We start from the raw sequence: 27,482 nt of genomic DNA, 5'->3' as shown, positions 1-27,482 counted from the left end.
TCTGTTCCACTCTTTAAAAACAGGGTGACCTCTGTGCCTTAGGCGTCAGGGCACAGATCCTGCTCACTGCCTCCTCTCTGGCCCAGCATGAGGACAGTCTTCCTGCCCTGTGCAGCGGCCGCCCTGTTTCTGCTGGGACGTGCGACGGCTTCGGGGGACGCGGGACAGGGTGAGCCGCCGTGCAGATGCGGTGACATGTGCACACAGAGTGTCCTTGAGTTGAACGTACCCTTCCCTGCCCTTTCCCTTCCTTCCTTCTTTTCTTTCTTTCCTTCTCTTTCTTTCCTTCTTTCTCTCTCTTTCTTTCTTTCTTTCTTTCCTTACTTCACTCCTTCCTTCTTTTTCTTGTTTCTTGCTTCTTTCTTTCTTTCTTTCCTTCTTTCTCTTTCTTTCTTTCTTTCTTTCCTTACTTCACTCCTTCCTTCCTTTTCTTGTTTCTTCTTTCTTTCTTTCTTTCTTTCTTTCTTTCTTTCTTTCTTTCCTTCTTTCTCTCTCCATCTTTCTTTCTTTCTTTCTTTCTTTCTTTCTTTCTTTCTTTCCTTACTTCACTCCTTCCTTCCTTTTCTTGTTTCTTTCTTCTCTCTTTCTTTCTTTGCTTCTTTCTCTCTCCATCTTTCTTTCTTTCTTTCTTTCTTTCTTTCTTTCTTTCTTTCTTTCTCTTTTCCGTCCTTCCTTCCTTCTTTCTCTCTCTCTTTCTCTTTCTTTCTTTCCTTCTTTCTTTCTCTCTCCATCTTTCTTTCTTTCTTTCCTTCTTTCTTTCTTTCTCTTTTCCCTCCTTCATTTCTTCTCTCTCTCTTTCTCTTTCTTTCTTTCTCTCTCTTTCTTTCTTTCTTTCTTTCTCTCCTTTCCTTCCTTTTTTGTCTTTCTTTCTTTCCTTCTTTCTTTCTTTCTCCATCTTTCTTTCTTTCTTTCTCTCTCTCCTTTCCTTCCTTTTTTCTTTCTTTCTTTCTTTCCCTCCTTTCTTTCTTTCTTTCTTTCTTTCTTTCTTTCTTTCTTTCTCTTACCTTCCTTCACTCCTTCCTTCCTTTTCTTCTTTCTTTCTTTCTTTCTTTCTTTCTTTCTTTCCCTTCCTTCCTTCCTTCCTTCCTTCTCTCTCTTTCTCTTTCTTTCTTATCTTTTTTTTCTCTTTTGCAACTACAGTGTCTTTTTGTTTGGTTTTTGTTTGTAAAAGTAACAAGGAGCTTGGACAGTTCTCTGAGTCTCTGAAAACCTGAGTTTCTCTGATGTGAAGAGACACTGTTGTTTTTTCATGTTTATTTATTTATTTTGAGAGAGAGAGAGCAAGAGAGCAGGGGAGGGGCAGAAAGAGGGATAGAGAGAGAGAGAGAAAATGAGCAGGGGAGGGGCACAGTCAGAGAGAGAGAATCCCAAGCAGGCTCCGCACTGTCAGCACAGAGCCCGAGTCAGGGCTCAAACTCACAAACCCCGAGATCATGACCTGAGCTGAAATCCAGAGCCCATCGGGCACCCCACAGAGGGCTCACTATTGATGGCGCTTGAATGGATCAGGCGTGAATGGAAAAATAAATCAATAAATGAGCCCCTGGGTGCCCCACCGAGATTCTGGTGGTTTCACGGTTCTTGCTGCCTTCCTTGCAAGAGATCCAAGGGTTTGCTTTCAATTAACGTGTATCTGCTGGTGAGGAGAACAAGTCACCAGAGATCCTCGGACGAACATGAGGGTGTCCCCGCCGTGTCAGGCCGTCACAGGTGTGCGTTGTCTGAACCCGTGCCTGCTAGTTTCCAGAACCTTCTTTCCCGGTCCATGCTCATATGTTACAAGCTTTGATAGAAGGGGCCAGGGAGAGAGGGTGGAGAGCCTGGGGGCAGGTGTCCTTCCTTCCTGAACAGGTTGGACTTGATTTTCTAGCCTGGCAGGTGGTGGAGATGGGAGCCTCCGAGGGCACATCAGGGACTTTTCTGTTCTGAACTGTCACACTGCCTGCTTAGCGCCTGGTTTGCAAGGGCCCGTGGGCACCTGTTTGCTATGGTCTGCTGATGACACATGGGGTTTCCAGACGGCCCAGGAAGGGGTCCGAGGGAGCCTGGATGGGGGGGGGTCCCCGGGCTGGCCTGGTGATTCCCAGACTGTGTGCAGTCAGAGACGGAGTGCAAGTGGGGGAGGGGCAGAGAGAGAGGGAGACGCGGAATCCGAAGCGGTTCCAGGCTCTGAGCCATCAGCACAGACCCCGATGTGGGGCTCGAACCCACGAACCGTGAGATCAGGACCCGAGCCCAAATCAAGAGTCGGATGCTTAACCGACGGAGCCCCCCAGACACCCTGGGTTTAGACCAGTTGTGGATTCTGACCCGCTTGAAGCACACCCATCAGCAGGTGCCTCTAAGCGTCTTTACTGGACAGAGGTGGACAGACAGACCCACTGATGGCTCAGGGTCAAGCTGAACGCACTGCAAGCCTTTCTAGTAACTTCTCAGAAAACACTGACGCTGGTTTTCTTGCTGAAAGGCATCTGTGGTTTGCTCGCCCTTCTTACAAGGGACCTGCCTTCCCCCCAGTCACTGCAGCTGGGAAAGCCTTCGGAACTAAGTCCCGGGAACCCAGGGTGTCCCGTCGTGAATCTACGGGGACTCAGAAAGCCACGGGGCAGAGAGAGAGGCACAGAGAGGCGGATGCCCACTGACAGCAGGGAGCTGGACGTGGGGCTCAAACCCATGAACCCTGAAGTCATGATGTGAGCCAAAGTCAGACATTTAGTCCACTGAACCCCCCCCCGGGCACCCCCCAGCTTAAAAAAAAATCTTGGTTCTTTTTGTCACTTAAACTCAAGGTAGTCAACAAATAGTGTCGTATTCGTTTCAGGAGTAGATTCAGACACTTTCCTACTCGACCGACGCCGTGGGTGTTGGGTTGGCAGTGGTCTCGTTACTGGAAACCCGAGGGCCCCCGGGAATGGGAAGTGAGCAAGCATTCTAAGTGACATTGCCTACCTTGTGACGCCGTGGTCCCCCCCCCCCACCCGCCCACTGGCCCCATGACCCACTGCTCTGATGGGACCTTGTGTACTCACCCCAGAAATACCCAGGGCTCTTTGGGGGCAGAGTCCCTCGTTGCAGCAAATTCTCGTGATCCATTAATCACCTTTCTGTCTGTATAGAAAACATGATCAGAATCAGAAGAATTCATTGCAACCATTTCTGTCTTTTTTTTTCTTTTTGATAGAATAGGCTTTTAAAAATGTTTATTTAGGGGCGCCTGGGTGGCGCAGTCGGTTAAGCGTCCGACTTCAGCCAGGTCACGATCTCACGGTCCGGGAGTTCGAGCCCCGCGTCGGGCTCTGGGCTGATGGCTCAGAGCCTGGAGCCTGTTTCCGATTCTGTGTCTCCCTCTCTCTCTGCCCCTCCCCCGTTCATGCTCTGTCTCTCTCTGTCCCAAAAAAAATAAATAAACGTTGAAAAAAAAATAAATAAATAAAAATGTTTATTTATTTTGAGAGAAAGAGAGAGAGAGAGTATGGGAAGGAGGAGACAGAGAGGAAGAGAGAGAATCCCCAGCAGGCCCCAGGCCATCAGCACAGAGCCCGACCTGGGGGAGGGTTCCGTGTCATGAACCATCAGGTCAACCGATGACCTGCCCTGCAAATCAAGAGTTGGACGCTTCACCGACTGAGCCACCCAGGCGCCCCCTTTTCAACCCTTTCTTAGGTTGCTCCCAAGACCAGGTCATGAGGTATCATAAAATTATGTGGTCAGATACAATTTTTACAAAATTAAGTTGCTTATTCTGTTTTAAACAGTTGTGGTAAACCGAGGCTCCTGGGGGGCTCATGGGTTGAGCGTCCGACTTCAGCTCAGGTCATGATCTCATGATGCGTGAGTTTGAGCCCCGTGTCGGGCTCTGTGCTGACAGCTTGGAGCCTGGAGCCTGCTTCCAATTCTGTGTCTGCCTCTGACCCTACCCCTCCCCCACTCACAGTCTCTCTCTCTCTCTCTCTCTCTCTCTCTGAGGAATAAACAAACATTAAAAAAATTAAACAATTATGGTAGACTATATGTAAAAATTTCCATGTTAAGCACTGTATTAAGTACATTCACATTTTTGTGCAATCATCCCTAACATCCATTTCTAGAATGTTCTCAGCTTCCCAAACTAAAACTCAGTCCCCATGAAACATGTCCTTGCGCCCCGCCCCATCTCCTGGCCCCATCATCTTGTGCATGAGGGGGTCTCCACGGAAGTGTGCATTCTCATGAACTATTGATGAAGTCTGGAAATCAGTGCCCCAAAGACCTTTGTCTCTCTGTCCCTCACCCCCACCCTCTGGACAGACAGCTTGCATCACTAGGGCTGTCTGTCCTACAAGTTCTAGAGTTTTACACCTTTGCCTCTCGACAGAACCCAATAAATTCATCACATCTAGTAAAATTCGCACGTTTTGTGACCAACAGCTGTGGGGTAAAGCTTCGTGGAAATAACAGACCCGTGGCCCAGGAGGGTGGGTAATTCCTACAGACGTGTGGGTTCTCCTCACCCTGTCTGGAAAATTTAATCAGAGGCAAAATGGCTGCCCGTCCAGAAGCCTCCTCCACAAAGGAGAAGAACCATCATATGTTAAAATAAACATTCAGCCTCAACGCCGTCTGACTCCCATGCAATCCGTTAAAGAGATTTGCGAAGATGGAAACCCTTTTATAGAGCTGGTGGGCAGAACCCATTACACACGTATTCTGGGGACAAGCGATCACTAGTTCCCCAGTAGGAGCCTCGTCAGTACTGTTTGTCATACAAAGTTCTCCCTAAATTCATGGATGTGACCATCTGCGTTGAGCTAACTGGCTTCATCCAATGGAGAAAAGATAGTTTATTTTATTTTATTTTATTTTATTTTATTTTATTTTATTTTATGGACAAAAGATAGTTTATTTTATTTTATTTTAGATTTTAAATTATGTTTTAATAATTGGAAGACGCCTTTAAAGTACTCTCAAGAGCCAACGTGAATCCCAACCCCAAGATCGAGAATCTCACACTCCACTGTCTGAGCCAGCCAGACGCCCCATTGACTTTTAACAGGAACCATGAGGTCTTTTATTTTTAAATTTAGATTTGCCCTTACAAGGCACAGGGCAGGGGTGAGGACCACATGCACAAGCAAAGGTTTCCTTTGTACTTTGCAAACCGCACCCGAGCCCTGACACATGGCTTGCTAATCTCAGGTCCCACCGCCTCGACAGCAGCACCGTGCTGCACGAAAACATTTTGTACGGTCAGCGGGGAGTCTCCCATGGATTCCGTCTCCTTCTCAGAGATGTCTTGCCCACACCCCCGTGTTGAGGACCCCAGACATGTCCCTCACGTACGCTTGGCAGGAATGCCTCAGTCCATCCTTGGAAGGAAGCAACAGGGACACAGGGACTACCTTTTCTTTCTCCTTCATTATTATTTTTTTTTACTTTTTAAATTTTTTTAATGTTTATTTTTGAGAGAGATGGGGAGGAGAGGCTCAGAGAGAGAGGGGGAAGCAGGTTGCAGACTCTGGGCTGCCAGCACAGAGTCCGACGTGGGGCTGAAACCTGCGAACTGTGAGATCATGACCTGAGCCAAAGTCAGATGCCCAACTGACGTCCCTGTTTCTCCTCCTCGAATCGAGGAAGCTGCCTCCTGTCCCTGCAGCCAACTCATCAGATGAAACCACAAGATCACTTCTGCTTTCCTGCTGGTGGATGGAGCTGTCTGGCTTTATCAATCAGACATTTCCCACAGACGGAGGTCAAAAAATCTAACCTAATGTTTGCTGAGGACTGAGCGGTCAAGTTCCCTCCCTTTCAGAACCTGAAGGTGTTCACCATAAGAAATGGACACTCGTTCCCCTTTGGAAGATCAGGGGTTTCCAGAAGCTAGAACGTCCTTCTCGACCTCTCTCTCTCTACTTCTGGAACCGATGCATGAAGGTCAAGGTCAGTTACATCAGGAACAATGGCCAGCACAGAACAGAAGTATTCTGCACACTCTGAGCATTAGAAAGGCTTCCTTAAAAACTCAAGGAAAATTCATACCCCTCATTCCGCCTTTGATTTTCAGAGGCTGTGATAGACCCAGAGTCCCATGACGGGAGTTTTCACAGAGAGTCCAACTTGTTTACATGCCTTTGCTTATCAGTTCAGCATGTCTTTCCTGAAGCTTTTTCCACGTGTTGAGCACAGGGCTGGGCACAGTGGGTGATGTGATGTCATCAACCAGATTGGAAAAAGAAAACTAGAATAAGTAGAATAGCTGTGTTGATTAATGGAAGCCAGATTGCCAACATGCAGGACATTGAAAGACAGACTACACAGATGGCCAATGGCCAAATGATCTATGAAAACAGAGCTCTGATACGCAACCTGGACAACCTGTCCAGGAAACCAGCCCCTCGAGTCAATATCTGACGACTTCCCTAAATTGCATCCACGCTTCCAACTCAGAACCAATCAGAGAAAGCCACATACACTCCTCCAGCCAATCACATGGTACAGCAAGCTTTCAACAAACCTCTTCTGCTTGTTCTCATTCGGGTGGTCTTTGTTCATTTCCACAGTGTAGACAGTCATTGGGCCATTGTGTGAGAATATTGGTAGGAGCTCCTCAGGGACACATTAGTGAAACACAAGATTGGACTTGGATTGCTGTGGGGCCACAGTGACAGAGAATGGTTAATTCTGGACCATGAGGTGGGATGTGACCCCATGAGTGTTCATCAGGCCAAACTATCCAGCCCACAGATGTCAGAGCTGAGCACACAGCGATACCACCAGGACATGTATTTGCCTCCTGCTTGAGGGGTGGGGATGGGGGCTGAACCCAGAACTGAATGTGGAGTGGGAGTCCCTGACCTGGGGACTTCCAGACTCTCTTTCTCAGCATTTGTGGACATGTGTCTATTCACCTTCCTCTCACCCACAACCTGCTGGGTGCTAGAAATGTGTCCTTTGATCCATCCATCCATCCATCCATCTATCCATCCATCTTTATATCTATCTATCTATCTATCTATCCACCCATCAATCATCTTTTCATCTATCCATCCATCCATCCATCCAACCATCGATTATCTATCTATCTACATATCCATCCCCTATCCATTTATCTATCTATCTATCTATCTATCTAACCATCCATCCATCATGTCTATCTATCCATCCATCCATCCATCCATCCATCATGTCTGTCTATGTATCTATGTATCTATCTATCTATCCATCCATCCATTGTGTCTGTCTATCTATCTATCTATCTATTCTCTATCCACTTTAACCCAACCCAACACCACTGAGTTCATGCTAGTCTTCCTTATTCCCCAAATTGTTACTCCCTTCTCTGACACTTGGAAAGTTGCCCGTTGTAACCCTCAGGATCAGTGCATATTTTCCCGATGCTAGAATACACCCACTAACCACTTTCACAATGACTAACCCAGACATCTGTGAGCATCAAAACTGCACAAGCTTAAGTAGCTTTAAAAGCCAAGACCAAAGGACTCACTTGTCTGTAAACTTTTTCTCAACTTGTCATGTGTGCTGTTCCAAGAGAGACAGTGAGTTTGCTGGTGTCTAATGCCCTTCGTGTGACTACAAAAGATGATGTCATCAGACACATGGTTGACACTCCATAGGTGCTGTTTACTCTAATAATGGCCATTATCTCTTGTGAACATCACAAGAAAGGTAGCTATAATCTTTTTTTTTTGATGTTTATTTTTGAGAGAGAGAGAGAGGGGAGGGAGAGAGGGAGAGGGAGACGGAGAGGAAGAGAGAGAGAGGGAGACACAGAATCTGAAGCAGGCTCCAGGCTCTGAGCTGTCAGCACAGAGCCTGATGAAGGGCTCGAACCCATGAACTGTGAGATCATGACCTGAACCAAAGTTGGAGGCTCAACCGACTGAGCCACCCAGGCGTCCCTGGGTAGCTGTAGCCTTGCTGCTGACGTTTGCTTCTATCCTGAGCAACCTTTATCTATCCTGCCGCTCTTACCGATATAATTAATGCTTGGCTTGTTTCGGACAATCGTGATTCTGTCTGTCCCTTTAAAGCACTCTACTATCCTTATGACGGATGTGCTGCTGTCCTTTTACAAACCTCCAACCGTTTTCAGCATTGCCTCAAAAGACACCCTATTTGTCTCTTTTCACCCAGAACCAGTCCTGCAGGTTCGGATTATCAACTTTAACTTTGAGACTGTGCAGGTCACATGGAGCCCAAGACGATATTCGGGGACAAATCTGACTTTCGTCTACAAGTAAGTGCTCTCGGGACGGGGAAACCGTGCTCTGAGCTCAAATATGTCTCCCTCTGAGATGCCAACAGTTGGGAGGCAGAGATAGCGAACGTGGGAAAAGTCAGAACGTGCACGTGTGAACGTCTGTGGCTGGTGTAGCCTCAAGCCCTCACTGCGACTGCAACCAAAGATCCCCGAGACGTGGAACCGAGTGATGACTGAGTCACGCTCAAAACCACCTAGATTCTGACCGACACAGACACAACTTTCCCTGAGTTGCAGCCATGGCAAAGGTGAACCTTGTGGGATTTTTCACACGAGCTTAGCGACAGCCACCTTCTGAAAATGTGTGTCCCTATCACGGGCTTATGTGTGTCACTCACTCCAACACAGGAGCATAGATGAGGGAGCTAAGGATTCTCCAATTAGTTGAGTCTGAATTGTGAAGGGGAGGTGTCTGGTGTGTGATTGATTCTTCGCAGTTTGGAACAATAAGAGATCAATGGGAAAGTGTAGGCAGGAGCTGTGTTTTAAGGTGAATTGGGGTGATAAATGAGACTCAAGAAGAAAAAGGCGCTGGGATTCCTAGGCACTCACACAGCTAAGTCACTTGAGTATCAGTTTGTTATCAAGGGCGTTGTTGATCTGGCCACTGCTTCGACTTAACATTGCAGGATACCTCAGACACATCTTCAGTCTTGCTACATCCCTCCCCAAGTGCCTCCTCAAGTCAGGGGCATGGTTACCATGCAAGTTAAACTGTACTTTTATTAGTTTTCTGGGGGCAGTTGTGACAAAGTATTGGAAATTGTGCAGCTTAGAACAGCAGAAATTCATGCTTTCCCAGATCTGGAGACCAGAAGTCTGAGATCCAGTGTGGGCAGGGCTGCTGAGGTCCAGGAGTGACAGCGCCGCTGAGATTGGGGTGGGGGGGCAGGACCACTGAGATCCAGGAGGGTCATGGTCATAGTCCTTCCAGAGGCTCCAGGGGAGCGTCCTTCCTGCCTCTTCCAGCTTCCGAGTCCTCAGGTGTCTCTTGGTTAATGTCCCTCCCATGTCTGCCTCTGTCTTCATGTGGCCTCTCCTCCCTGTCTGCGTCTGTTCCCTTGTGTTTCTTACACGGATTCCTCCATTCACTCTAGGACACAGTGTCATGCCTGACGATCTTACGTCCAGACCTTTTAATCACGTCGACACTGACTGTATTTCCCAATCCGATACCATTCACAGATTCCAGGGATTAGTCCACGGACATGTGTTTGCAAAGCCCGCGTTCAGCCCAGTCCAGGAGACATTCAAGGGGCCTCACCTTTCGAGAGAAGGGACGCTTTTCTGTTCCGATCGTTCTTGCTGTGCTTGTAGGAAAGAGTCCTCGTCCTTGTAAAGAATAAACACCACTTGCCGTCGATGTGCCAAGGTGCTATTTTCACAGGCTGTCTACGGCTGACGCGTTCTGCTTTGTAATTGCAGGCTGAGTAGCGATGAGGCCAGTCGCCCATGCTGCAACTACATCGTTCACGAAAGCCACACTGCCGGCTGCCTCCTGGAGGCAAGAAAGGACGAAATCCTGTGCTTTTCCCTTGGGAATGGAACGGATATCCTTTTCCAAAAGTGCGAGTGGATAAGCGCGTACCGTAAGTACCCGAAAAGAAGTCAGTGCCACGTGCTGCTTTCCTCCTCCAACGGAGAAGAGACTGGCCGTCTACAAAGTCTGTCTTGTCACACACACCGGGCAGGGATGCGTCCACACTGAGCAGGGGACCCCGGGGGACCCCGTGGAGGCTGTGAGGTGAGACACCCCAAGATGTGGCATGGCCCCCTGGCCCCCAGCAGAGAGACAGAGAGAAACGCCCTCTCACCCTCGATAGCACCCCACGGGTTTTAATCACCTGCCTCCAGGGTTGGCCGTCAATCTCGGGTTACAAAGTGTACAAATAGGATGAAACCCTCTTTCCAAAATGTTTATTCTTTACTCTAGATTTCTGTAAGGTAGCAGTGGGTTTTTTCTTTTTTTTCTGTTTTTTGACGGATGGAGTGTCACAGTCTATCTCAGCCCGTGACGAGGGCTATGGACCCCTTACGCATAAAATCAGTCATGGGCTCTGTAGCAGCTTCCAAGGGCGGCCATAACAAATTACCAGAAACTGGGCAGCTTAATACAACGACAACGGCCATTGGATTCAGGGCCACCCTCATCCACAATGACCTCATCCTACCTTGATGAAATTTTACTAATTTACTAATAAAGCCACATTCTCAGGTGCCAGAGATTAGGACTTGGACGTTCTTGTGGGGGGACACCGTTTAACCCACCCCAGTGTCCCTTTGGTACAGGACAGGCTGACTGGGAAGGAGTCTCATGTGATGTTTCCCATGTTCAGTCTTCATTTCGGTTTGCTGGACTGACGGTAACCAAGGACCACAAAACGAGCGGCTCAAAACCAGAGCAATGTACCCTCCCACGCTTACAAAGACCCCAGTGTGTGAAATCAAGGCTAGCTCCTTCTGGAGGCTCTGGGGGAGAATCTGTTCCATGCTTGTCTCTTGGCTTCTGGTGGCTTTCTGGTAACCCTTGGTGTCCCTTCGTTTGTAGAGACATCAGCCCCATCTATCCTTCTACCTTCACAGGCCCAGAGGTATATCATCTATGTGTGTTCACACGCCCTTCTCCCTCTGCGTGTGTCTGTGTCCTCCTATGAGGACACCAATGATATAGGATCAGAACCCACCCTACTCCACTAACCCCCGTCTTATCTTTAATAATTACACCTCTAATGATTCCATTTTGAAACACAGTCGTATTGTGAGATATTGGGGGGCGGCTAGGACTTTAACACATCCTTTTTTTAGGGGCACACTCTGGATCCCATAACAGATACTTAAGAACTTTTCACACAATTTCGAAGAGTTCCTTCTGTGACCCACACACAGGTCCTTGACGCTCTGGTTAAAACCTCTGCAATAGATAACCCCTCAATCCCATAAGGTATTTACGGAAGGATTCATGCAGGCAGAAAAACTAAGCAAACTTACCCCTATAATGTTAGCGATGTGGAATCTTTGTCTTCCTAGAGGTGGCGGTCATTCTGTTGTCTCTCCTTCTCAGTGAAACCCAGCTCCCCAGAAGATTTGAGTTTCTGCTGGCACGAAGACGCTGTGACGGTCACCTGTTCTGACCTGCCCTACAAGCGTCTTGTCTACGAAATCCAATACAAGAGCATATTCGACACTGAGTGGCAGGTGAGTGGGGGTGGCGTCTTCTCAGGGCGAGTGTGCGCGAGAATCCCCAAGTGGTAACTGAGAGAGACGTGGAGAGACTCAGAGACATGTGTTGACATTTATTTTAAGGAAGTGCTTCTGGGATTATAGGGTCAGGGGAGTCTCAGACCAGCAGGCTGGAAACCCAGACAGGTTTCCATTATGGTCTTGAGACCGAATTTCCTCTTCTCTGGGAAACTCCAGTCTGTCCTCTCAAGGCTTTCAAGTGATTGAGTGAGGCTCACCCACCTTATGGAGTGATCTAAAGTTGGCTGATTAAAAACACAGTAACACCTAGGCTGACATATGACTACAAAAGTGGATGCCAAATGTGGCCAGATTCACAAATAAAATTCATCACCATCACACCCTCCCAGTCACACCCTGGGTGCCACCCACCCCTGTTTGTATGCCTTGTAAACATATGGGAACTCTTTCTGGTTCTGAGTATATGAGCACAGTCTATGGAATAAATTAAAATTACGTGACTATGAATGACCCAGTGGCTCACAGCTATCTTCCAATAATCAGATGGCTACCGTGTAGACAAGGGATTAAGTTCTTCGCAAAAGGGGAACGGGAGCCAATGGGAGAAATCTGCAGACAGGAAATGGAATCACCTGCAACCAGGTGCAGGGAGGTGCCCATCCGTGAAGGCCCCCAAGTCTGAAGTTGGATTGGAGGGGCTCTCCTACAGGACAGCACAAGTGGCTAAGCAACGTGGACTCTGAGTTACCTGCCACTCTCAGGAGTCAATGATTCCATAATTCTGCAAGTACACCTGTGTTCACTGATCTCTGCAGACTTGGATAGTGAGGTCGACCAGAAGCACCATATCCCATGGCCCCATCCAGGGAGTAGGGGGAGAGAAGGCAGGGTGAGTATTACTGAACATCTCAGCCCAGGACACTCGATGTCTGCCATCCCTAGGGGGGATGGGAAGGGCTGCCTTCAACATTCATTTAAGATATACTTACTGAGTGTCTACTAAATCCCATGCAATGAGGGCACAGAAGGAGCATGTAGCTAGGGCAACTTGGGAAGAGAAATGCAACAGTAAGGATAAAAGTGAGAATACACTGTATTGAGAGGATCATCGTAAGGCAGTTGTATGTACTAGAAGCTGCAGGGAGCCTATCAAAAAAGAGGAAAACTGACCTACTGCTGGTCTGGTAGAACGGAACCACTGAAATGAAATTTGATGAAACTCATCAAAGAAACACATGTCTCAGTGATAGGTGGGTATTGGAGTTTATCTGAAGAACATGCTAGTAACACAATGTGTCCTGATCAACGATATTGAGCGTTAACAGACTTGAAGTGTGTATAAGTTGCCCAATTCTCATCTATTGAGCCCCTTTTTAGAGACTGATTATAAGGAAAGAATTGAAAATGGGGATGAGGTTTTATTCACAAAGACATCTATTGAAACGTCTGAAATAAATACAAAGCATTGGAGGCCACCTATATGACACACAATAGAAAGATAGTCAAATAAATTATGGCACATCTATATGATCAAATATGTAAGAGCCACCAAAGGCTTTTTAGTGACAAGAAGTGATACTTAGTGATAAAAAGTGACATTTAGTGGTACAAGCGATGTGTAATGACTGTTAAGTGATTATATCATGGAGATAGAATGAAAGGTTTTTACGGTTTTTTGGTTGAGTGTTTGTGTGTGTGTATGTTTTCTAAAGTCTCCAAAGTAAGTATGAGTCACTTTTGGATTCATAAAAAAAAATTAGTTTTGTTTTTACAAAGAATAAGTTTTCACTGAGTAATCTTTAAAAGCATCTGTGGGAGTATGTGTTCCAAAGGATTGTTTCTTCTTGGAGAGGAGTGGGGAGATGGTTGCTGCATTTGTCTCTGCCATTGCTTGTAGCTAGGCAGGCAGAAGAATTGCAACAACAACATGAATGCTGAAAAGCAGGCGTCTTATGTGAGTCTCTCACATGAGGGTAAAGAGTTGGGCTAAGGCAGTGATCACTGTCTTTGCTTTCTTTCTCCAGTCGAAGGAGGGCGAAACCTGCAATGTTACGATGCAAGGCTTGGATTCTGAGAAATGTTATTTCTTCCGGGCCAGAGTCAAAACACTGGAGTCCAGCTACGGCTCTGATACTTACCCAAGTGACTGGTCCAAGGTGACACACCAGGAGAGGGGCGAGCTGAGAGGTGAGGCTTGCTACACAGCAGTGCACAGGCCAGCAGCCTGTCTTTTGGGTAGAGTGGAATGGGGGCACCTGAAAACACGAATGACCTCACTGCCTACTTCAGAGTTCAGTTTGAAAGTGAGGGCCCTTCTCGTTTCTCTCTCTAGACTCCCTACCTCATTGGGTAATTTCATTTTTATTTGTATTAACAGCAACAATAATAACAAGTACTACTTATGAATGTTACATTGATCTAGGCATAGATTATAGCTATATACATAAATAGATGATAGATAAATTGACATTGATAGGTAAATAAAAGTTGATAAGTAGATAGATAGATAGATAGATACATACATACATACATACATATGATGGTTGGAAGGATGGATGGGTGGATGGGTAGATAGATAGATAGATACATACATAGATACATAGATATGATGGATGGATGGATGGATGGATGAATGGATAGATAGATAGATGGATGGATAGATAGATATAATGGATGGATGGATGGATGGATGGACAGACAGATAGATGATAGATAGATACATAGATACATAGATATGATGGATGGATGGATGGATGGACGAATGGATAGATAGATGGATGGATAGATAGATAGATAGACAGACAGATAGATAGATAGATAGATAGAATGGATGGGTAGATGGATAGATGATAGATAGATAGATAGATAGATAGATGATAGATAGATACATGCATACATAGATACATAGATATAATGGATGGATGGATGGATGAATGGATAGATAGATACATAGATACATACATATGATGGATGGATGGATGGATGGATGGATGGATAGATAGATGGATAGATAGATAGATAGATAGATATAATGGATGGATGGATGGATGGATAGATAGATAGGTAGATGATAGATACATAGATACATAGATATGTTGGATGGATGGATGGATGGATGGATGGATGGATAGATGGATAGACAGACATACAAATGATCGCCAAAAGTAAGCCTCAGTATCCTCAATGCCCCCCGCCCCCCCTTGGCAATGCAGGTACTTGAAGGCAGTGTGTTGACTCCTACAGTGGCTGTCCAGAGACACCATCACTCTTTCCAGGATATTTTCCACTGAAATCAAGATTTTCTGACCCTGCCATTTATAAGGGCAGAAAAGTAGAGGGTGGGGGTTGGAGCCTGACCAATCGTGTTGAACACTCACAGTGCTCGTTCTGTTTTGCTTCAGATTCATGCCAGGAGAAAAAGCTTTTCCCCAAATTTATTTTAATTTGTGGTATGATTGCCTTGCTGACCGTGTCCCTTCTCCTTCTGTCTTTATGGAAAGTACGGAGGTAAGGATGACCCTTTGGTTTTTTTTTTAAGTTTGTTTATTTAATTTGAGGGAGAGCAAGCACGGGTGGGAGAGAGACAGAGAGAGGAGAGAGAGAGAGAAAGAGAGAGAGAGAGAAAGAATGCAAAGCAGGCTCTGAACTCCTCGCTGAGCCCGATACGGGGCTCAATCCCAGGACCAAGAGATCATGACCGGAGCCGAAATCAAGAGCTGGAGTGAGCCCAGACGTTCCACTGTGACGTTTACAGGTGCAGGTGCCCCCGGGGGGGGGGGCGGGTGCCTTCCTTGATTTTTAGGATGAGGTTTCCATAGCAACAGCTGGGGATCACGCGTAGAGGAAGATATAGAATGGTCCCGGAGCACTGAGGCCGGGTCTGTGCCGGGGGGTGGGTGGCACAACTCCGGAGGGTCCCCTCGGAACGTGCTATGGGGCAGAGATGCTGTGTCTAATTCTTGTGGGTGGCACATGACCTTTCCACCCAATCGCTTCTGTTTTCCCAGCTTGAGTCGCTGATGTCCAAACACTTCTCTACCAGTGATGTGCTTGGGGTTTTATTGATTTACTAATAAATTTTTTTAACATTTATTTATTGCTGAGACACAAAGAGAGACAGAGCATGAGCAGGGGAGGGGCAGAGAGAGAGGGAGACACAGAATCCGAGGCAGGTTTCAGGCTCCAGGCTGTCAGTGCAGAGCCTGATGCAGGGGTTGATCTCATGAACAGTGAGATCATGACCTGAGCCAAAGTCGGACGCTTAACTGACGGAGCCACCCAGGCGCCCCTGTTTGGTGTTTTAAATACAGACCTGGAATCACCCCCCGAGGGAAAGTTAGGGTCTCACTTCCTGGAGCACATTAACAGTTGGCACTATTTTCAAGGGGAGCCCCTACTTGCAGTGAGGAGTAAACAGTCAACTGTACTGGTATCTTAGGGTTCCTGTAACAAAGGAGCAAACAAGGAGAGGCTCCCACCACAGACATCTATCCCGTCTCAGTTCTGGAGGCTGGGAGGCTGAGTTCCAGGCAGGGCTGAGGCCAGGAGTATGAGATCCAGGCAGGGCCGAGGTCGGGAGTCTGAGATCCAGGAGGGGCTGAGGCTGGGAGTCTGAGATCCAGGCAGGGCTGAGGCTGGATGGGTCTGAGATCCAGGGGGGGCTGAGGTTGGGAGTGTGCAGTCCAGGCAGGGCTGGAGGCCTAGAATCTGAGATCCAGGCAGGGCTGAAGCTTAGAGGTTGAGGTCCAGGCAGGTCTGAGCCTGGGAGGCTCGATCCAAGCAGGGCTGGAGGCTGGGGGTCTGAGATCCAGGCGGGGCTGAGGCTGGGAGTCTGAGATCCAGGTGTGGGCACAGTTGGTTTCTCCCATGGTCTGTCTCCTTAGCATGTCAATCCCATCCTCTCCTTGTGTCCCTTCTGTCTGTGAGCACACCCATCCTTGTAATCGGTCTCTCTTTTTACAAAGCCACCAGTCATATTAGATTAGGATCATATCACATTACAACCTCTTAATTTCAGTGTCTGAGGGCCTGTGAATTAAAGTGACCAAAGGCAGGTTAACAGGAGAAAAGGCATATGTTTCTGTACTGATGGTATGATTTTCCGTGCACGCGGGATTCCCTGGGAGGAAATGAACACGCGGAGCAGCAGTTTGTCTGGGGAGCTCAGACACGACTTTAACAACGGGCTTGTGCACTAGCGGGTAGGCAGAGGACAAGGCGTCCCGGAGCTCTAGGGCGGAAATTGTGGGAAGGAGACTAGAACATGAACAGCGCAAATTCATGGCGAGAAAGGTCGTGTGTGTGGAAATTTGTTGCTGATAAAATTGGTCCTCTTCCTGGTGAAAAGTGGGGGTGGGGGGGGCGCCTTTACAAATGAAAATTTCCGTCGCAAGCTGGGAAAGCGATGCGTCAGACTTTAGGCAGGTGGGGAAGGGCAGGCGGCTCCCCCAGTGTCTCCTGGGTCTTAACTGCCACCAGGCCCCCCTCTTAGGACTGTTTCCACCAATCAGTGCGTTCGTGGCCTTGAGCGAAACCATGGTCCTGGGGTCACATGCCGCCCGCCCGCCTGACCAGATCTCCTTGTGCGTTTCAGACTTCACAAGTGCCTCATGCCCAGCGTGCCCGATCCCAAGCTCACCTTCCCTGGGCTCTTTGAACTGCACCGGGGTAACTTCCAGGTAACTGCCCTCCCCCCGTTTGTCTCCAAGCTCCTGCCCTGTCTCCAAGCCCTGCTGCGAGCGACCTCCCGAGACGCCCTCGAGCCTTTCCTGAACCCAGAGCCCGCAGCGTGCTTGTTTTTCTCTTGCTCACGCACACGAGGTGCAGGCAGGGTCTCAGAGGGCGGCCTCTGCTCCAATCGGCCCCGGAGATCTGTGCCCTCTCGGGATTTTCCCGCCCAATCGACCCTCTGATCTCCCCAGGAAGTTGTGCTGTGAATGTTACCTCTGAAAACAAACCATAGACTTCCGCTTTTAAAACGGTTTACGGCCGTTACTTCACTTGAGAGAGGCTGGTGGGGCTATGAGCGGGAGCTGCTGGGAATTGGGGGGAGGGGAGCAGCCCCCACCCTCGGGAGCTCAACACCAGTGGCTTGGCTTGTGCAGCACAATGAGTGAGCACTTTCCCGGCACGGCCCCCAAGCAGAGGCTTCAAACAACACAAACAAATCACCTCCTGTCTCCCAGTTCTGCAGACCAGAGGCTGAGACCCAGGCAGGGTGGGGCTGCTGAGATCCAGGCAGGGCAGGACCACTGAGTTTCAGGGGAGGCAGGACCCCTGAGATCCAGAGGGGACAGGGCCGCTGAGGTCCAGGAGGGGCAGGGCCACTGCGACCCAGGCAGGGCAGGACCACTGAGATCCAGGCAGGGCTGTGCTCCCTCCAGAGTCTCCAGGGGAGGGTCCCTCCTCCTCTTCCAGCTTCTGGGGCTCCAGGCGTCCTTGGGCTCGTGGCCGCGTCCCTCCCGTCTCTGCCTCCAGCTTCACGGGGCTTCTCCTCTGTGTCTGTGTGTCCCCTTGTGTCTCTTACAAGGACACCTGCCATTGGCTTAGGGCCCCCCGATCCAGGACGGGCTCTTCTCAGACCCTTCCCTCCATCCCATCTCCAAAGACCCTGTTTCCCAAACAAGCTTCTGTATGCAGGCTGTGGGACTTCCACCTCCTCGAGGACAAAGCTGAATTTCCAAACCCCTTAGATACCAGGGAGGAAGAACACAGCAGGGGAAACCTCGTCCTCCACCCCTTAGTTTCTGTGTCCAGAACCTGCCAGTGAAACGCACAAAAGACAGATGAGCAGCAGACAAGTTTGTTTCGTGGGCACATGACTCTGGGGCGTCCCAGAAAAGAAGCGTAAGCCCCAAAGAGGTGCTGAGACCCGCGGGCTCCCGCGGTGTTTTGGCCAAGCGTGATCAATTGTGCAGAGGTGACAGGGCAGAGGAGAAGGGCGGGCGGGCCTGTGGCTGGCAGGCGAGGGAAGGGGAGTAGAAGATGCGTTGACGAATAGGGCGTGTTGAGTAAGCTGTGCTATTTGGACTTGAGCTTCGGGGGTGAGCAGGGCTGTGCTGCAGTTGTAAGGTCACCGTTCATTGGTTTTCGAGAGAGACAGAGAGCGTGAGCGGGGGAGGGGCAGAGACCGAGGGAGACACAGAATCCGAAGCGGGTTCCGGGCTCCGAGCCGTCAGCGCAGAGCCTGATGCAGGGGTTGAACCCACAGGGATCCGTGTGGCACATTCTGCCGACTGAGCCAGCCAGGCTCCCCCCTGACGACAAGACCCCGCGAGACCCACAAACAGAATCAAGTTCCAGAAGTGCCACCACGAAAGTCCTGTTTCTTGTCCTAACACGTGAAAAGAGCCACACAGGGTTTAGAAACAGCCTCTGAGGCTGATGATAAGAGGCGGGTCTAAAAGCACTGTGGGCAGAGCTCAAAGATGCCAAACACGAACGAGAGGGTTTTGTGTTCCCCGGGGCTCCGCGTGTGCTCCCCAGGGAGGCTGCCCGGGGCCCTGGGATGCTCGGCCACAGGACCCTTGCACCAGCCCCGAGGCATTTCCTCGCGCTCAAGATGCACTGTTTTATTATTCCCGCAGGAATGGATCAAGGATACACAGAACGTGTCCCACGTGGCCAAGACGGAGGCCACGGAGCAGGAGTGTGTCCCCGAAGAGACCCTCGTTGTCCAGCTACAGAAGGCCGAGGCCGAGATGCCCATCGTGACGACCGGCCCGTTGTGCCCTCCAACGGAGGGGGAAGAGGCCTCCGGGGACGCCAGCCCGGTCGCGTGCCAGCCCCCACAAGGGGGCGAGGTGGTCTCTCTGGGGGGCTTCACGTTTGTGATGACTGACAACTCATACATGCTGTTATGAGGGGGTGCAAACTCAAAACCCAACGTTGGGGCCTACATTGACATTGTAGCATCTGAGGGACTCAGTACGACCACGAAGGGAACACCAACTATGCCAGTGTGTGTGGCGGGGGTGGGGGGCTCACTGAGGACCCTAACCGCCCAGCCAGGGCGCTCCGTGTGTCAGCTTTCCCCCCACGCATGGTGGACGGGACTCAGTCTGTCGAGTGCTTCTTGTTTCCAGCTCACATGTGCCTGCGGCTGATGGTTTCCCATCCGTCGCGGAGGACGCTGGCCAGGGCTCCCTGACGTCGTCTCCCTCCGTGCACGTCGCCCGCGTGCTGTTCCGACAACATTTACCGTCCTGGGCACTTTGCGAGCCCTTTTGTTACGCAGCACACATGCCCCGCGAGCAAGCCACTCCGCTCCCGGGTAGGAAAGGAAGCCTGCTTTACGGATGCGAACGAGCCACACGGCGCCTGCCCTCACACGCGAAAACACCCCTTCGGCAACGACAGGACCGTGTTCTCCAGCAGAGTCCGTTTCTGTGGGCGTCCACACGCGTGGCGTTCGGTCTGGATGCAGGTGGACCTTCGACCGGATCCGTCCTGCCCTTGAGGACATACCGTGTTTTTCTTTTGTAATGGAAATAAAGGAAGGTTTATCGCCCGGGCTTCAACTGCATGGATTATCGAGATCTTGGTTCTTTGGGTTGGCAGTGAGTCTAGCTTGTCTGTCTGGGGTCTCTGCCCGTTGCAGTAAATAAGTTTGGAGCTCGTGTGTGTGTGTGCATGTGTGTGTTGGGGAAAACCTCTTTCCCACCCCGAAAACCCTCCAGGGATGCAAAGAAAAGAGTTTTATCACAGACCCTGCAGGAAACCACGTCACAGGCAACCCGCCCAGAGGTCACAGCGATAGAGTCGCACTGGCTCTTTTAGCTTCAAAGCACAAAACCCATTCCTGTTCTCAAGGGGAGTTTTGTCTAATCTTCAGCATTGACGTGGGTTTGCAGTTCGGAGCCACCACCCAGCTGGGGTCTGACGTCCAGGAGGGGCTGAGACTGGGGTTCTGAGATCCAGGCAGGGCTGAGGCTGGGAGGCTGAGATCCAGGCAGGGCCGAGGCTGAGGGTCTGAGGTCCAGGCAGGGCTGAGGCCGAAAGTCTGAGTTCCAGGCAGGGCCAAGGCTGGGGGTCTGAGGTCCAGGCAGGGCTGAGTGTGGGGGTCTGAGATGCAGGCAGGGCTGAGGGTGAGGGTCTGAGATTCAAGCAGGGCTGAGTCTGGGAGTCTGAGGTCCAGGCCAGTCCAAGGCTGAGAGTCTGAAGTACAGGCAGGGCCAAGGCCAGAAGTCTGAGATACCAGCTGGCCGAGTTTGGGAATTTGAGATCCTGGTTGGGCCGAGCCTGGGGGTTGAGATCCAGGCAGGGCCGACGCTGGGAGCCTGAGGTCCAGGCACGGCTTAGGTCCAGGGCTGAGGCTGGGGGTCTGAGGTCCAGGCAGGGCCGAGGCTGGGAGTCTGAGTTCCAGGCCAGAGCTGAGCCCAGGCAGTGGCTGAGGCCACGCAGGGCCGAGGCTGGTTCCTCCTGAGGCCTCTCTCCTGGGCGTGTAGAGTTGGTCTTCTGTCCCTGTGTCCTCACATCGTTATGTGGTCGTCCCTCCCTGTTTGTCTGTGTCCTGACCTCCTGTTCTTTTTTTCTTTAATTTTTTTAATGTTTATTTAGTTTTGAGACAGAGACAGAGCGTGAGGGGGGAGGGGCAGAGAGAGAGGGAGACAGAATCCAAAACAGGCTCCAGGCTCCGAGCCGTCAGCACAGAGCCCGACTTGGGGCTCGAACTCACAAGCCATGAGATCCTGACCTGAGCCGAAGTCGGACGCTGGACCCCTTGAGCCCCCAGGTACCCCTCCCCCGGCCTCCTAGTCTTATGAGGACACACATCCTATGGGATCAGGACCCACCGTATGAGCGTCATTGTGCCTTGACCCCCTCCTTAAAGACCCCACTGCGAGCACAACGGCATTCTGAGGTCCTGGGGCCGCGGCATCTGCCTACAGATTCTGGGCTGATACAATGCCGTCCATATCAGGGACCAGTCAACCCAGAGAAAAGCTGGCCCTAAGAAACGTGAACCGTGCCCCACGGGTGGCCCACGGGAGAGGCACCGGGGAGCAGGTGCCTGTGCACCCACACCCCCTCCCTCTGTCCCCCCGCCCCGTACACATCCCGCTTTCCCCCCGGAGAGAGGCTCACCAGGGCTGCCCCTGCGAAGCAGAAACCCGGGGGCTGCGTCTCTGTCCCCTGCGGGATCATTCCGGGGAGGAGGGAGGTTGTGCGTTCAACTATTGGGCCCCTCGTCCCCGGGACAGCTTCTGGGGAAGCCACGTGCGCACCTGTTCCCGTGGGGGGGGGGGAGCCACGAGGAAGCACTTTCTGGTGGCGGCCAGAGCAGCCTATTTTCATCGCACAGAAAACCCGGAGGTTTCACGCCGGCTTGGAAAGCACCCCTGTGACCGCGGGGGCCAGGCCCCTAGCGCAGGCGGTCCGGGGAGCGGGGGCTCAGAGCCCCGCCTCTGTGTGCGTGTGTCAGCGCTGATCTCGCGACGGCTGGGGGCCAACACCACTGCAGAGCAGAACCGGACCCTGGGTCCAGTTCTCGGACCCAATGCTGTCCCGTTCACAGGCGTGCCTGGGGCCGGGTGCTTCCATACGGTGAGTTCTGCGGGTTCAGCGACGCGTGTTGAAAACAGAGAGAGAGGGACAGAGGGAAACGACACAGTGGTGAATGTAGAAAGACACCTTTCATTCCGGAACGTGGCGGTCGCGGACAGGAAACCTCGGGTGAGCATCAGGGGTAAGTGGGATCCTGCCCAAACGGATGTCCCAGGACTCCCGCCGAAGGCAGAGCGGGGTGATCGGACGTGACCTGGGGAGGCGGGCAGTGAGAAACCCCTTCAGGTCTCTATCCAGGTGAGCAGATATCCAGGTGAGCAGATATCCAAGTGACTAGCTCTCCAGGTGAGCAGATATCTAGGTGAGCAGATATCCAGGTGAGCAGATATCCAAGTGACTAGCTCTCCAGGTGAGCAGATATCCAAGTGACCAGATATCCAGGAGACTAGCTCTCCAGGTGAGCAGATATCCAGATACCGAGGTGGCCACATATTGAGAGTCAGCAGTTGTCAGTTTTTTGGTAAAACTGGGTGATGCAGGGATGAATCCGGAAGCCCGAAGGTCAGGCCTACTTGAGAGAAAGAGCGCAGGGGTGCCTGCTAGAGTCTGGTGGAGGAGACAAACTGTAGAGTCCCTGCCCCGTCCTTGTCAATGCCCTGCCTGGGTCTCGTGGGGCCACAGTAACAAATCACCCCAAACAGGTGCCTGACACGGTGACTGCAATGAGGGCGAGGGTGCTGGGGGAGGGTCCTGCCCTGGAGCCTGGGGGGTGGGGCTGTGAGGGAACCAGTTTGTGTTTTCCAAGCCCGGGTCCGTGGGCCTCCGGATGGTCTCCCCAGACACGTCTGCACGCACCTGGATGGACAAAGCGGTAACGTTCAGCCCTCAGCGCCGATCCTGACCGTGGCCCGCGGTGCTGACGTCCCTCTAGCTCACCTGCCCAGCGTCAGTCGTGCACCCCAGGTACCCGCCTCCCCCGGGGGACCCTGTGTCCTGCCCTTCGCTGGACTCTGATTCAGGGGGGACGTGGCCGTTTTCCAGCAGGAGGTGTGCCCGGAGGCCACAGACCCCGGGGACACGGAAGGTGATGGGACCTCTGCCTTGTGTGCTCTAATTTCGCCTGCGGGCGACTGAAGCCGAGGCCTGCGGGGGGGGGGGGGTCCCTGCAGGTGAAAGGCGATGCTGACCTCCCGGCCCCGTAGAATGCCTCCGCAAAGCCACAATTTATCAGCCGTCACTGTGTCCCGAACACGAGTTCGGAGAAGCGCCCCCCGTCCCCCACGTGCACCCCACGGCGAGCCCTCGGGTTTGCGCTCATGGTGCATGTTCCTTCAGCCCAGCAGCCCTCTGCCTCGTTTGAGTCCTACATGCCGCGTGCAGCCTGGGAACCGTCAGAAGGAACGCGGATGTTGCGCACAAGAGATGCTATCTCTCCCCTTTGCATCTCGCTCACAAACGTCCCCCGCCCCACGCGGTCCCCGCCCCCACATGGTGCTTATCACGATCAATGGCAGAGATAACAGGCGAGAGCTGACGATGCCCCCCTGCCCCCCTTTGCACCGGAAAAGGAAGACGGGTGCTCCCCCCTCGACGTCCCAGACGCACGGAGAGACTCCGCTCTCTGAACAGGGCTGGCCCACCTGCCTTGAGAGCGGCCGGACCTTCGAGGAAAGGGAGGAGCCCTGCTGCTGGCTGTCTGGCCGGGGCTGCGCTGTGTGACCTCAGGCGGCGTCTGAGCCTCTCTGAGCCTTCGTGTCTGGTGTCTCCTGAGGACCCGCAGCCCCTTCTGGAGCAGCTGTGGGGATGAAACGCGGGATGGGCACGTGTCCACGTGGGATGGATAGGAGCACAGGGCTGCAAACCCTTGAACCGGCTGCATTTACGCCCATAGTCAAGCGTCACACATGACCCTGCAGGCGCTGTCCCAGCCAACAGAACCATCCCGCGTTGTAGCTGCTTTGCCCACATTTGCCGGGAACACAGAGCTCCCTCCCGATGTTCGTACCCGCTTGAGAATTCCGGACGTAGACGTTCGAGCACAACGCGGGACGGCAAAGCACAGATCCTGAGGACGGGAGGTGACGAGTCCTGGACGTTGGTGTCTTTTTTCCGAGCTCCTTGGGGCTTATCCTGTGGGTCTTCCTGGAGGAGGGGGCAGGGCTCGCTCGCTGGGGTTTGGGGGCATCTGGGACTGGTGGGCAGGAGTCTCGCCCTGACAGAGGCCCTTGACTTGGTGGCCTTCGGGTCCCTGTCCCTTGGCTGGGTTCTGCGCCCTGGAAGTGGATGAGGAGACATTGTGCAGCGTCCCCCGTGGCTTGGGGCTCCCTGGGGAGGCTTCTTCTGGCCACTGCGGCCCCCCATTTGTGCCCAGTGCACCCCACGGAGGGACAGAGAAACGCAGGACCGCAGCTGTCTCCAGCTCACAGGCGAGAAGCTGGCGAAGGTCCCCGCCGTCCTCTCCCCCGACCGTGACCTCTGCTCACCCGTGGCCACTGCTAGCCTCGAGGCTGTGAATCCCTACACCCACCTTTCTATGCAGAAGGCACACACCCTCGCCAGGACGTCAGCCACTTGGTGACCCCCCAAATAGTTCTTAGACACCCCAGCGATGAGAGATTCCAGGCACATCCATCACACTTTCAGAAGGAGCTGTTGTAATCAAGTCTCACAGGAAGTTCACCCTTTATTCGCTGAGCCAGGACTGTTTCTAATAAAAAAATGGTTATTTATTTAAAAAATGTTTAATCTGTATTACTTTTGAGACAGAGAGAGAAAGAGAGTAAGCAGGGGAGAAACAGACAGAGAGGGAGACAGAATCGGACGCAGCTCCAGGCTCCGAGCGGTCAGCACAGAGCCCCACGCGGGGCTCGAACCCACGGACCGTGAGATCGTGACCTGAGCCCAAGTCAGACGCTTAACGGACTGAGCCCCCGGGTGCCCCGTGCTAGGTGGGTATTTGTAGGGTTCTTGTGCAATGTGAGGCCGTAGTGGGTTGAAAGGTGTCCCCCCAGTGGCCACCCACTTGTCCGCACAAACAGAACCTTATTTGGAAACAGGGCATTTGCAGATGTGAGTAAGTGAAGGATCTGGGATGAGCCCCTCCTGGACCAGGGGGGCCCTGACTCCAATGGCAGGTGCCTTAAGAGACAGAAGGGGAGAGACAGAGACAGAGGAGAAGCCCCGTGAAGCCGGAGGTGGAGAGGGGAGGGATGAGGCCACAATTCCAGGGACACCTGGAGCCCCAGAAGCTGGGAGAGACACGAAGGACCGTCCCCTGGAGCCTCTGGAGGGAGCACAGCTCTGCCTGCCTGGATCTCAGCGGCCCTGCCCCTCCTGGATCTCAGTGGCCCTGCCCTGCCTGGATCTCAGCAGCCCTGCCCCACCTGGATCTCAGCGGCCCTGCCCTGCCTGGATCTCAGTGGTCCTGCCCCTCCTGGGTCTCAGAGGCCCTGCCCTGGCTGGACCTCAGTGGCCCTGCCCCTCCTGGATCTCAGCGGCCCTGCCCTGCCTGGATCTCAGTGGTCCTGCCCCACCTGGATCTCAGCGGTCCTGCCCTGGCTGGACCTCAGTGGCCCTGCCCCTCCTGGATCTCACTGGCCCTGTCCTCCTGGATCTCAGTGGCCCTGCCCCTCCTGGACCTCAGTGGCCCTGCCCCTCCTGGATCTCACTGGCCCTGTCCTCCTGGATCTCAGTGGCCCTGCCCCTCCTGGATCTCAGTGGCCCTGCCCCTCCTGGATCTCACTGGCCCTGTCCTCCTGGATCTCAGTGGCCCTGCCCCTCCTGGATCTCAGTGGCCCTGCCCCTCCTGGATCTCAGTGGCCCTGCCCCTCCTGGATCTCAGCGGTCCTGCCCCTCCTGGATCTCAGGGGCCCTGCCCTGCCTGGACCTCAGTGGCCCTGCCCCTCCTGGATCTCAGCGGCCCTGCCCTGCCTGGATCTCAGCAGCCCTGCCCCACCTGGATCTCAGTGGTCCTGCCCCTCCTGGATCTCAGTGGTCCTGCCCTGCCTGGGTCTCAGTGGTCCTGCCCCTCCTGGATCTCAGCGGCCCTGCCCTGCTTGGATCTCAGAGGCCCTGCCCTGCCTGGATCTCAGCGGTCCTGCCCTGCCTGGGTCTCAGTGGTCCTGCCCCTCCTGGATCTCAGCGGCCCTGCCCTGCCTGGATCTCAGCGGTCCTGCCCTGCCTGGGTCTCAGTGGTCCTGCCCCTCCTGGATCTCAGCGGCCCTGCCCCACCTGGATCTCAGTGGCCCTGCCCTGCCTGGATCTCAGCGGTCCTGCCCCTCCTGGATCTCAGTGGCCCTGCCCTGCCTGGATCTCAGCGGTCCTGCCCCTCCTGGATCTCAGCAGCCCTGCCCCACCTGGATCTCAGTGGCCCTGCCCTGCCTGGATCTCAGCGGTCCTGCCCCTCCTGGATCTCAGTGGCCCTGCCCTGCCTGGATCTCAGCGGTCCTGCCCCTCCTGGATCTCAGGGGTCCTGCCCTGCCTGGATCTCAGCGGTCCTGCCCCTCCTGGATCTCAGCGGCCCTGCCCTGCCTGGATCTCAGTGGTCCTGCCCTGCCTGGATCTCAGCTGTCCTGCCCTGCCTGGATCTCAGTGGTCCTGCCCCTCCTGGATCTCAGTGGCCCTGCCCTGCCTGGATCTCAGTGGCCCTGCCCTGCCTGGATCTCAGTGGCCCTGCCCCTCCTGGATCTCAGTGGCCCTGCCCTGCCTGGATCTCAGTGGTCCTACTCCTCCTGGATCTCAGTGACCCTGCCCTGCCTGGATCTCAGCAGCCCTGCCCCTCCTGGGTCTCAGTGGCTCTGCCCCGCCTGGATCTCAGGGGCCCTGCCCCGCCTGGATCTCAGCGGTCCTGCCCCTCCTGGATCTCAGCAGCCCTGCCCTGCCTGGATCTCAGGGGTCCTGCCCTGCCTGGATCTCAGAGGCCCTGCCCCTCCTGGATCTCAGAGGCCCTGCCTGGATTTCAGTGGCCCTGCCCATCCTGGGTCTCAGCGGCCCTGCCCTGCCTGGATCTCAGTGGCCCTGCCTGGATCTCAGAGGTCCTGCCCTGCCTGGATCTCAGGGGTCCTGCCCTCCTGGATCTCAGTGGCTCTGCCCCGCCTGGATCTCAGGGGTCCTGCCCCTCCTGGATCTCAGGGGCCCTGCCCCCCCTGGATCTCAGTGGCCCTGCCTCTCCTGGATCTGAGGGGTCCTGCCCCTCCTGGATCTCAGCGGCCCTGCCTGGATCTCAGAGGTCCTGCCCTGCCTGGATCTCAGGGGTCCTGCCCTCCTGGATCTCAGTGGCCCTGCCCCTCCTGGATCTCAGTGGCTCTGCCCCGCCTGGATCTCAGGGGCCCTGCCCCCCCTGGATCTCAGCGGCCCTGTCCCTCCTGGATCTCAGCGGCCCTGTCCCTCCTGGATCTCAAGGGTCTTGCCCTGCCTGGGTTTCAGTGGCCCTGCCCTGCCTGGGTCTCAGGGGTCCTGCCCCACCTGGATCTCAGCAGTCCTGCCCTGGCTGGATCTCAGTGGTCCTGCCCCTCCTGGA

The 27,482-nt window shown here is 52.9% G+C and overlaps 1 protein-coding gene across 1 annotated transcript; it reads left to right on the top strand.

Annotated features, from left to right (window-relative positions):
- The first annotated feature begins 59 nt into the window (after positions 1-59).
- Positions 60-20,007, top strand: CRLF2 (cytokine receptor like factor 2). Its single transcript, XM_047075812.1, has 8 exons — positions 60-169; positions 8,131-8,233; positions 9,683-9,846; positions 11,319-11,452; positions 13,483-13,645; positions 14,860-14,965; positions 17,052-17,136; positions 19,045-20,007. Exons 1-8 carry the CDS (start codon positions 88-90, stop codon positions 19,318-19,320), a joined length of 1,113 nt encoding a protein of 370 aa, XP_046931768.1. The 5' UTR covers positions 60-87; the 3' UTR covers positions 19,321-20,007.
- Positions 20,008-27,482: the final 7,475 nt, after the last annotated feature.

The sequence above is a fragment of the Lynx rufus genome, unplaced genomic scaffold (genome assembly GCF_022079265.1).
Source record: "Lynx rufus isolate CCGP_SWC_20201006 ecotype Redwood Valley unplaced genomic scaffold, mLynRuf1.p SCAF_14, whole genome shotgun sequence".
NCBI classification, from domain to species: Eukaryota; Metazoa; Chordata; class Mammalia; order Carnivora; family Felidae; genus Lynx; species Lynx rufus.
Note: the sequence above shows the minus strand (reverse complement) of the source record. Positions and strands in the feature narration are given on the sequence as shown.